Here is an 11,918-nt window from a genome sequence, read left to right on the forward strand (position 1 = left end):
TTTCACTGACAAAAAACCTCAAAAGCTTTTACCTATATAAAAAAAGAGACAAATTAGAACTGAACCACCGTGACACACTTCTAGAGAGTCATCACCAGGTCCCACAGCCACCACAGCGCTAGTTCGTGTAGCAATTCAGCACAGTTATCTGGCCAGGTGCTTTTTCTGATGCAATGCAACCTAGAATTGAAGACAACATGGAATCAAACTCCAAACCTTCTGCACAACAAACTTAAAATCCCACCACTGCTCCACTATAGCACTTTACTGTCTTCCAGTGAATTCGGTTTTTGTTAGAAGTTTCATTAGAAGTTTTCAGAGTGAGAAAAGAAGAAACTATTTGGACATGGAGTTTGTCCACACGTTCACAGCATACCAAGTCTTTTAATGGACAATCATATGCCACGCAGCTGAGAGGAGTCAGTTTGTCAGTCTTCAACCTCTTGTAAAGAACAGAAATGAATACCATTCGTTTTTTTCTAATTTTAAAATCTTGCCTTTGGGCTGCTGGCATCCTGCCTCAATATTGAATGATACCAAACTTTGCTATGCATGACTAATACCTCGCCTCCAAACACGGAGGAATTTTTATAAAGTGCAAAATATTGCATAAGATGGTAAAGACGTTTTTATGGTTTATATAATGAGACTAGAGAAGAGTAATTGGGTTAGAGAGAAACAACGGAATTTACAGACCTAATTAAATGCCTTTGGCAAACTCAAAAAGCACACAATTTATTATAAAAGCAATCTTTATTTCTAATAAACAAAAATACATTGTTAACATGTTAGATGTTTTTTACTGATTTATTGTTTAAAACATTCATACAAACTGCTGTACAAAGCAGAGGAAGAGATTCTATTGTTCGAACATAAAAGACCTAAGTTGTTGTAGCAGTGAGTTTATCACCGCTAACGTGACCACAGAAGGGACGGGGAGCAACAACAAGTAGGAGCAAACAGAAAACTTATACAACTCTGAAAAGTACACTTTTTAGACACACAAAGGACACATACATTGTATGTGTTAAATCATTTTTGTTCGTCAGGACATAAAAAGCTAACTACATCATTCACAGATTCAGCAGTCTGTTTAAATACCTTATTTCTACAAAGTGAATTTACATTTCTTTTAAAGTACAAAGTGCAAATACTATGGTTTCCATTATTGCCCATTGGTGAGGACACATTCTCCTGCATGAGAGGAATTCTCAGACGTGGCCTTAGCCCTGCTTCTTCGGCTGATTCTGTAGCAGGAAAATGAAATGGACCCAGGTCATGTGATTTTATTTGGGGTTCCACATTAGTACCAATGTTTTGACCAAAGCAGTACAAATATATATTTCACTATCATTATATTTATTACATTTTGGTTTACTAACCACAATGTACTAAAGTGTTTTTACTAGGAAAACACGTTTGTTCATTTGTTATGTAATCACATAATTTTTGTGTACTCTCAATGGGGCTAATACTCGTGCTAGCTTCATTTGCTAACAAAAAATAACCACATAAACAACCTATGGTGACTTTCTATATATTCTTAGTTTATGGGAAATTTCTGTAGAAATCAGAGATGATTAGCCTTCAATTACGGATTTACTAATCTGTTTTGTACCATTGATGACAGTTTGGTACAGGTACTCCCCATATGAGGTCATCAGACGTCATATGGTCAGACTGCGCTAGACAGATAATGTGACAGAAAGTGCGGGGCTCCATTTAAATTGAACTAAAACCTACACGGGTGAACACACTGAAGGTATCACAGCTAGAAATGTGTAACCCAGACAAAGCTCAGACGACAACATTGTAAAACGTCAGATAGTGAGAACTGGATTACTTACTAGTTTACTGGAGGACAAACTGTCTCCTGGTTTGGCTGCGGGACAATAAAGAAGACACAAACATTAAGAGTCTTCCAAAGTAGTGACTCATTTCAAGATGCTGATAACTGACGATAGATAAATGTCGAGGGAGATTTGGTTGAGTTGCTCACCGTCCTCTTTGGTCACCCCAAGGCAGCCCATCAGCTCCTGCAGAGACAGGGCTTTGTCGTTGCTGATGTCACAGTACTCAACAAACTTCTTCACACACTTCTTGGGCTTGGATTTCTTACGCAGGAAGCGTTTAAATGGCTTGATCTCCTTCTTTCCAATATCCCCACTGGAGTTTTTATCCAGTTGAGCAAAATACCAATGGACCACCCTCTCCTCCAGGGTGTGACTAGGGTCAGGCTCAGCCATCCTAAATGACAAGGACAGGGACAGATGATATGATGGATTTGTGACAGGCCGCACACTAGACCATTTATTTAATACTTCCTTTATTTTTGTTAACTTTACACTGTTTAAATCCATCCAATCCATCTGCAGCCATGTTGGGGCCTTGGTCCTTTATATTAGTTCTAGTTAACCTCCATTTTGTTTTCCCCTGTTCTGTTAGCTGTGTTCCCTGTCTTCCATTTGTTTAGTCAACACTCAGTTTTTGGTGCTGTTCAGTTTTGATTATAGCTCTAGTTAGTTGACCTCTTCATCAAATCCATTTAGTTATTAACATGAGCTCCATATGGATCCATTTAGTTATTAACATGAGCTCCAAATGATTTGTAAGGAAAGAGATGAATATTTACAGTTTTTATAAAGGTCTAATAAATAGAACCTTAAGGATACATACTACACACTTAATTTGCAAATAACTGTACTTGTTCATATATATTTGAGACATACCTTCCGGCAGATGCTGGATCTGTGACAGCGTGCACCATGTCTGTCGACAAGGCATCAAGAACACTTGTCAGGAACTCTGTTTTCTTTGCCCCAGGACAACCTGGAAAATACAAATAAAATAAAATAGAATATTGAGAAGATGGAAATGTGTGATCACATGTATTGGTAAACACAAAAAGAAATGCATTACAGCTCTGCAAAATTGGCCTGAGAAGATGTCTGCGAAGGGACGTCATAACAGGCGGCGGAGATTCTTATGTGAAAAATATACCCAACGAGACTTTTACAGTTGTCTTTAACTCCCTATCATAAAGTGTCAGACCTCCCTCAGAAGGAACAGGAAGAGCGCTCCCTGCCACTCAACCTGGAGGCCCCCTAAGTGCTTTTGACTGCCTGTGGCACAATTGCTGAATATTGGATGTGGGAACAAGAGGTTTTTAAAGCACCTGAAATATCACGGCAGGTAAATGAAGTCCTGCTTTAGAGGATTTTTTCCAAGTGATGTCCAATCTCAAGATATGTATTATATACTGTATGTTATAAATCAATGGGAATCACAGCTAACCTTCAATAAGTGATTGCTTTTCTGTCAGGGCTGATTTGTCCATAACAATATAAATGTAATTATATGGAAAAGTTCTCTACAAATACCATGAGCAGGCTTCATTTCATGCAGGTAAAGTATGGACAACTGGAATACTATGACCTTAATGACAGTAACTGTCTGTTTGGAAAGAGTCCTAAGGTTGAGGCCAAGGTTGTTCTGGTAGAGTTTTATACAACAGAGACCCGAGAGATTCCTGGATTCCTCTCTGTAAGCTCCTCTCTGCTTTCTCACAGTCCAACTTCCTCATGTTATTCTGCCTGCAGAGAACAAGAAATTCTCAGCACTTTACTCCTCTTTTTATGACCCACGCCTGAGGGCCCAGATTCTCTTGTTGTAGAGATAATAGCATGCTTTGCTACTCTCTAACAGGTGGCGACCAGCATCGATGTGAACGCCCAGCCTCCACTGTGTGTTTCCCGAGCAGCACAACACTGAACCGAGCTGAAGAGTGAACCCGCACAAGTCCAAACTTTTCCAGTCTTCTTTAAATGCTGAACAGACTTGCACTCCAGTTTTAGTAGAGCCTCCCAGGCCTGAGCCCAGTAAAATATTCAACCCACCTGTCAATAGCCAAACTGGTGCCTTTGCTTGAGCCTCTTGTGGTAAATTAGTCTAGACAGACGCACAAACTGCAGCCTCTGACGGCAAAGTATTTTTATCTGGCTTCTGGCTGTAGGGAGATTTGCTGGCTGGAAGAGAAACCTGTTTTAAACTTAATGTTTTTCAGTTAGAGCATGTGTCCATTCCCTAATGCTTTACCCAATAATTCATGCATGTCTGTGGTTCATTCAAATGCAGCACCACCAGGTAATGCTGCGGCCCTTCCCTCTTGCCAGCAAAAGTGTTTCATGCGGGGGAGGGACAGATCAACTTCTGTCTGTCTGGACACTGTTTCGCTAAAGGGGCAGGACGCAAATGTTCCTGCTGTCATTCAGAGGAAATTGAGTCTGGCCATTTTCCGTTCGGTTCAAGGCTGTGGCAGCAAACGTCTGCTACCTTACTTTGTAATAATTATAATTATGTAATGTCTAACTTTGACAGACGGAATGGATCGGAGAAAGCCTCAGATGAATACATTTTTCGTGCAGACAGTCCTAACATCTTCACCACTATTCATTAAACTATGTAATTCTGCTACTCTTAGAACCTGAGGCCAGTCAGTGTACTGTATATTTGCATATGTGTGAAGAAGTAGTGTTTTTCTACGGAGCCACATGGGACAGAGCCCTGTCAGCACTGTGAGCCACAACTCCCAGCGCCTGCCTCACTGATGTCCCACGAGTCTGCCCAGTGGAGAAAGCTATCTGAATATTATGCTTTCCTCGCCGGCTCCATTCAGGACAAGTTGTTACTTTCTTGCCTCTTGCCCCATAAACCTCTCAACACCTGCACCTCAACAGCAAATAAGCCTCAGCGACATGAAGGCAACATTTATAATTATCCCCCGTTCGAATACTGTTGTAACAGGGTTTACAGCTGGTGATGCAGGCGCTCACAATCAAAACAAGATGCCGTCTTGACTCTGTCCCGACATAAAGTATTTAATAATGGGAGACCTGTCTGATATGCTGCAGTGTTTTTTTTATATGTTTATTAAAAGAAAACGTCTGTGTGAGCATCTGTGCAAGTTAACGGCTGAATAAGTGTTTTGTTTTCTGTCGCACAGCCAGATGTTTAAGATCTGATGCAGACTCTCTCCTGGCGGAGAGAGTAATTTTTCCAGCCTGATAGATTCATGAAAATATTTACCAGCAGTGGCACCAGGATTATATATTGGTCTAAGGAGCACGACTCCGTGGCAGACAATCTCACAGTTTCACACACTGTCCTGCTGCTAAATGCAGCACCTGCGACAGGGAGCACAGCTCTGGCGTGGCAAATTCTTACATAAACAGTTGTAGATGGGACAGGAACAGTGGCAGCTCTGTTCAACTGGATTATTAACGTGTTTACCAAACCACCAAACGGCAGCAAATCCACCAAGTGCTCCTCAGCTTTCAACTATGATTTGGCGGTAGGCGGCACCTGAGAGCTATAACTCCACTTTGCCCTAGTTTATGAGTAGCCATGCAGTGATTGGTCAAATAAAACTAGACCACATGTATCAACTAGAATTTGCAAGTTCGTTAAAAAAACAAACAAACAAAAAAAAAAACTGAATGGACATCTTTGACCACATTGTAAGGCTGTCGCTGCAGAACTAAAGAACAGCGGTTCATTTAAACATTACAAAACAAAAAATTAAGTGGACAATTAATGCAGATAATATGGTAGTGTTATTTGTAATGGCTGTCATTAAACAGATGCTTCAGTTTAAAGTGTAAGGTTTTCAAAGTTGGTTTAATGTTTATGATGCCATGTGGGCTTCATTGTTCAGTAATCCTGTAATTAGAACAACACCGGTGCATGAGACTAAAGTAAAGTACATCCTCACCTCAACGGCCATTATCTTTGGGTTTAATTGCAGGTTTTTCACTCTATCACTTTCACTGTCTGAAACATGAACTGCTGAGGTTGGGTTGAATAATCTGGATAATCTTTAGAATTCATTCAACAGTGAGGGTAGCAAACGTTTTGGTAAAATGGCTAAAATAATCTGTAAGACCATTCACTGGTAACTACCTAGCAAAATATTGAATTATTTCCTCAAGGGTTTGGCTCAGTGTTGTTGATTCTTTGATAAGATGTCAATCATATGTGAAAAACATATGTGAAGCTAGCAAAAATAGCTTCATTAATGGTGAATTAATTATTTGTCAGCGGTATTATAACATTTAAGTAGCAGTACTTGTTTAAACCAAACCCTTCAAGTGCCTCTTACTATACTGCTGTGTTATCTGCCCAGTTACTTCGGGTTCTACCCATATGTTGATTTCACTTTCTTGCCTGGATTTGAAATTTAAAATTCCAGATAAGATCTCTCTGTCAAAGCAACCGACGTCTCACCTGTTACTAAACCCTCATCATCCCATGCTGTTGCCCCGCCCTCAATTTTACTTATCACCACAGTTGTCAGTCTTCCTATCACTACCTGTCTCTGGCAACCTATTATCCATTATCTGTGCCTTTCCTCCCTGCTGTTTCTCCTCCCAGTTATCATCCCACTCCCCTCCATCTTCCATGTCAGCTGAAGCCTAGCCCTGCCCCCGATCCGTCTCTGTCTCCTTGCTTATTGACTGGAGAGGGCCAGTATCTGGCAATCCTCAACTTGTTATCATGCATTTCCTTAACCAACAGCGCTTATAATGTCAACACACACACTGTTATCACAACAATGAAAGTGTGGCAGCAGTTGCAGCCCTTCTTCACAAGGTGGTCTCAACAGATTACCTCCTCTGAAGACCTACCTTGGAGATGTCTGCTTCTGTAGTGGTCCTTTGGTTTAGTTGGGTGGGCCCTGGCGTTGCCATCGCACTTGGGTTGTTCGTATCTGTAACAGAAAGCACATTGCCTATTAATTCAAGTTTTAATTGGGTGAAAGAATTGTCTTTAAGATTGTTCTCATTGTTAGATCAGAGAGAAATCCCATGTTTTCCAATTATTCTCAAACAGTTAAATCTCTGGGCTTCAAATAATTGTTTTGTGGCAAACCAGAGGCTGTGAAAGACATCCAAAAGAAGGGAAAGATTTGCGGCTTGTGTGAGGACAGACGAGGGGTGGGGGGCGGCGGGTGATGAAAAAGTGTGAGATACAGGGAGAGCGGCAGACAGAGAGCGTGGGACACAAGGAAGCTTTCACGGCCTCCGTTGTTGTGGCGCTGGTTGAGTCCCAACTGCTGCTGTGTGAAGGGCGCAGAAGCAGGTCTGGGACAAGGAGAGGGAAGGGGGAAAGTCCACACTTCCATATGTGTGCTAATGTGGTGTCTGGCACACTGCCTGGAGACTTGTTAATCTGATATCCTGCCTCCCTTCTCAATGAGAGAGCAGCAGTGGCTCACTCTGCCAGTCTGACTGACCTCTGACCTGCTGCTTCTCAGACCGCTGAGTAACTTTGTCTCATCAGCACTGATGATGTGGCATCAGCAGTGGCTCATGCCAGACTTTGTGGTATTTTCTGAGCATCAAATACTGAGGCTCATTTACTCTGAATGAATGTGTGTCTTATTTTACCAACAGAATCGAAAACAACATCAGACCGGGAAGGAAATGACCACATTCAAGAACAAACAATGGACAAAACAAACAAGTTGCTAATAATCTAATAATCATCGTCTTTTATGAGTCAACCTTCTAGTTCATTTCCTACAAAACAAACAAGCGACTCATTTATTTGCTACACAAAACAGAGCAAACAACTACATTAAAAGTAGCAGAAGAGATAAATCCCTTAGTAACTGAATTTTCTCCCACCTGGTGGACGTGCCAGGTATGGGTCGTCCAGTGTCCACCAGTACACACCAACAGTAGCCAGTGGAAGGGTGGCATTGGACTGGTTTGTACAGCCCTCCCTGGGCACACTCTGGTATGAAGACAGCATCGTTCTTGTGCTGCTTTGACTCTTCCTGGGCAGACTGTCGCTCCTGGTCACATGATGATGCTGAAGAAATATGTCAGAGGTCAGACACACAAACAGCCTCCTGTACACGCACCTGAGCTCACACTCTTTTCATAAAAACCAGGTGTTAAATTAGATATCCTGATGTTGTCGTTTACATTGAAAAATCTGGCATTTTGACCTGGTTTTCTCTCACTTTGAATGCAAACTGGTTTTAGTTACAGTTATTATCACACAGCAGCAGCCCAGAGGTACAGGAAGAAAGATGAGTGTGGAGACAGTGTGTGTAGACTACAATATCAGCCCCCCGTGGCACTGTTTACAGACATTAACGGGTTAATGACTACGTAGCGCTCCCTATGCCCCAAGTTAAGTAAATATTTGGACAGTCAACTGCCCTCTGTGGATGAGTGTGACAGTGAAAGAAACAGACATGACAGAGGAAGAACAGTGGTCAGTCAGGCCTCTGCATTCACATAGTGACTCACTACTTAATAAGTACACATGGAAAAATAATTTGCCCAGTGATCTTCATCAGAAAGTTGAGGTTTTGCCTCAGCAGGATCTAATCAGAGGCTTTTTGTGTGTAGGAGTCTGAGATCCGGCACAGATTTAAGTACTAAACCCAGGGCCACAGAGTTTTAATTCCTCTTTTCACTGCTCGTCTAAACGCTCTGAAGCTACTGTGGGATTATAAATATCCGTTTTCTTTGTTTATTTTTATTGGATCTATTACTGACACAAAAGAGGGCAAATAAAACATTGTCCCACTCTGTCAAGTAACCCATTTCCCCCCAGCCCCTCCACATGGCTTCTCTTTGTTGTTTATTTCACACCAATACCCCAAAGAACCCCTGTTAATCAAATCCATCAATGCTGCATTTCTCAGGCTTTTTTATTGGTTGTAAATTATGATAATGGGATTCACACAAAAATGCACATATGCACACAGGCTTCTCGTCAGCCTTAATACGGCCTCAAAGTATTTCTCCAGTGTATATAAAAAAAAATAAAAAATCAGTTTATCTGTGCTACATAAGTGTGCATGTGTTTAGCAGAAGAGCAGAGTGGTGCAGCTAAAAGAATAGAACATCCTGTGTTTGTGCCATGTGCTGATAATTACAGATATGCTGCACTGCAGAGAACCACAGAGGAGCAGATCCTCAAAGCCATACTGCACCCCAACACCGAGATGCACTGGTTTCACAACCCACCATCTGTCCTTAAAAGACAGGAAAAGCCTCAAACCATGATTGCTCACACAAGCAGGAAAAACACAGAGCATGCTTTCAGTTGAGGTTTTCAAACACCCGATCGCCATCATTAAAGAAAAAAAAAAGATTTTTTTTTTTAACTCACATGGTGCTCTGGTTCTATTGTTCTGCCGGCTGCGAACCTGCTCCGTCCACAAAGTTGGGTACTGGGAAATGATGTCTAAAAAAAAAAACAAAACACACCAAGACAGCTTTATTAGCCTCAATTGGAAACACACTTGTTTATGTCTCAGCCAAACCTGCAGTTCCAAAACTCACAGATTGTAAAATGCACATCAAGATTATGTTGTTGGAGTGAATTTAAGAAGAAATGACACATGTCAGCAGTAAAAACAACATAACATACACTTTACATGTAGGTCCAAGTAATAGGGTTAACATCCTATCATAAAACACTTCAACAAAACAGAACACAGGGACTTGAACGCAACATCTGTTCGGTCCCATTGAAGTGATGTCTTTTCTTTATTTCATTAGGAACACAGGAAGTAGGTGGTTTTTAGCATCAATTGTTGGCACTTTACATTCAGGTTCATGGCTTTAATAGTGTCTATTGGGATATTAGTAAAACCTTCAGTCTAATCATTAGGTGGATTTCCACAGTAGTAACTGGTTAGAGCAAATATGTGTATTTTAAATGAAGGAACCATGAGCTGAACTGAGTTGTTTTGGCCACAAAATATAATTCTTCAGAGGTCAAAAGTAAGGAGTAGAAACTCCATATTTCCTGATATAATTTTTTCACTCCCTTTCGTTCACACGTGTAATACTCAGAAATTTCCAGGACGCCTTCTCACTGAGTTCATAATGTAATCCTGTAGCAATAATAAAACTTATTTTAAGTTTTGATTAAAATTTGATTTTTTATTCTTAGAACAATATGTGCCAAATATAGGGAGAGGATTAAAGGACAGTATGAGGAAAAGAATGACTGCTATTTTATTAATTAAATTTTATTAAACAATCTGAATTGTTGAATATGTTTCAAAGACATTTCACAACATTATGAGGAAAAATAAAATTAACCTAAATATTTTTATTGTGTTTCAGATTTCTAAATTGTTGTTTTACATCACATTATCAGTATCTATTTTGTTTTTAAAAATAAATACATAAAATACAAGTTTTTTGAAAGGTCTTTTCGAAGAGGTTTACTTTCAGCTTCTTGAGAACTCACCTTCTTCATCCACAGCAGGTTGAGGATCCACCACTAGGCCGGTCTCATCTGCATTTAGAATGGAGAATATTTGCAAGGAGACTACAATTACGAGAGTAAGCTAGATGACAGAATTCTTCACTATGTAAAATTTGCACATTGCCCGGCCAAGAAAGATGGAGACAGGAATGGAGCTGATGAGAAAAGTGTTGGAAGAGAGTGAGTAAAAGGTCAAAGTGGAGGAAAATCTGAAGTACAGTATAGTGGTCATATAGTCTGAAGACGTCTTTATGCTACAGGGGACATGAGACAGACAGTCAGTTATAATGAACATGGATTAGTTAAGGATCAGTTGTCCCCGCTGTTCTTCTCCATCCTTCCATTGCCTGTGTTTTAGTTGTGAAAGAAGTAGAGAGGCCAGAGACACACATGGGACAAAGACGGCAGTAGCCAAGTCTGAGACGAACAAATTAACAGTGGGAGAATCCAGCTCAGTGTTTGTTTGGCCTCTGTTTGTATGATTTGTGGTGGGAGGGAGATGGGGACTGAGGTTTTGAGCAGCTTAGGGTAAAACCACGGCCGTAGTTGTGGTTAACCTCAGTGTGGGTCACTCGCTCTACACAAAGTAAAGCTCTGTTGAGACATGAGTCAGGGAATCTCCAATGCAGTCGGTGGATTAAGCATAACTTTTTTTAAACAAAGAATTCTCCATTGCAAAATCAGGATTTTTCATTTAGCATGCGCTTGTTGGATAAGAGTATAGAAATGTGACTGTTGCACTCTGCTCCCTGTACGGATGGAAATACCATTTGAAGAAGTATATTTATGATTTGGATTTACTATAAACCACTAATGACCTCTCTTTACTGTGCTGCCTTTTACATGACTCTAACACCTCTTTTAGCATCTGCCAGGAAACCCCCACTCAATTTGTGGTGAAATGACATTAGTTTTATGGCCGTCAGTCGTCCACTGCAGAAGATTCCAGAATGTGGCTGAATTTGTCAACTTACACACCAGAAAGGCAGCCATGGTAGAACATTTTATGTCTAACTTCACCAAAATAAAATAATTTTAGTGCAGCCCTGGCACCAGAAAAATGTTGGACTTCTGCTCCATCCAGATATATTGATGCAGTATTCTCAGTGCAGTTTATTCCACTTTTTACTCCGCGTGTATACCACCAGTTCAGATTGAACCACAGCCCTCCCTCCCCCTCCTCTTTCTGTTCGTATTCCTTCTACCACCAATCTTACCCCTCTCTCAAATCGTAACATTCCCCCTTGATCTATGTGTAATGAGTTGGCCGGACTCAGACACACACCATATCCAAGAGACTGTTTACAGAGGCAAAGGCGCAGATACAAATGTGACACTGACAGGAAAAACCTATGTGACAAACACACAAGAGGATGAATACAGTCTTTCTCTCAGGCTCTGTTGTCTTCAAACACAAAACACACACACGCACACACACACATATGCACAAATTACCGCATAAGGAATTGATCTGAATCCAACCTAATTACCCTCCTTTTTTCTTACTAAGCCTTCAAATCACATCAGTTAAACAAACAATCTCTTAAGAACTGGGAACAAGAGATACAGCATGTCAGGGGGGAAATTCTAGTGGTTCTGTGTCTGAAAAAGGTATGTGT

The 11,918-nt window shown here is 40.8% G+C and overlaps 1 protein-coding gene across 3 annotated transcripts in view; it reads right to left on the reverse strand.

The window, feature by feature from the left end:
* Positions 1 to 723: 723 nt before the first annotated feature.
* smoc2 (SPARC related modular calcium binding 2) overlaps positions 724 to 11,918 on the reverse strand; it is a 23,176-nt gene continuing 11,981 nt past the window's right edge. For 2 of the 3 annotated variants that reach the window (XM_017039561.2, XM_008327572.3), the window contains 8 exons: positions 10,282 to 10,329; positions 9,190 to 9,264; positions 7,686 to 7,872; positions 6,684 to 6,766; positions 2,730 to 2,829; positions 2,000 to 2,247; positions 1,848 to 1,882; positions 728 to 1,247 (listed from right to left, as the gene is read on the reverse strand). In XM_017039561.2, coding sequence (XP_016895050.1) covers positions 1,224 to 1,247; positions 1,848 to 1,882; positions 2,000 to 2,247; positions 2,730 to 2,829; positions 6,684 to 6,766; positions 7,686 to 7,872; positions 9,190 to 9,264; positions 10,282 to 10,329 — 800 coding nt within the window. In that variant the 3' untranslated portion in view covers positions 728 to 1,223. Of the gene's footprint in view, positions 1,248 to 1,847; positions 1,883 to 1,999; positions 2,248 to 2,729; positions 2,830 to 6,683; positions 6,767 to 7,685; positions 7,873 to 9,189; positions 9,265 to 10,281; positions 10,330 to 11,918 lie in introns of all 3 variants that reach the window. The other variant, XM_017039562.2, reaches the window with a different exon arrangement.

Source organism: Cynoglossus semilaevis, chromosome 15 (assembly GCF_000523025.1).
Source record: "Cynoglossus semilaevis isolate Cse_v1.0 chromosome 15, Cse_v1.0, whole genome shotgun sequence".
NCBI lineage: Eukaryota > Metazoa > Chordata > Actinopteri > Pleuronectiformes > Cynoglossidae > Cynoglossus > Cynoglossus semilaevis.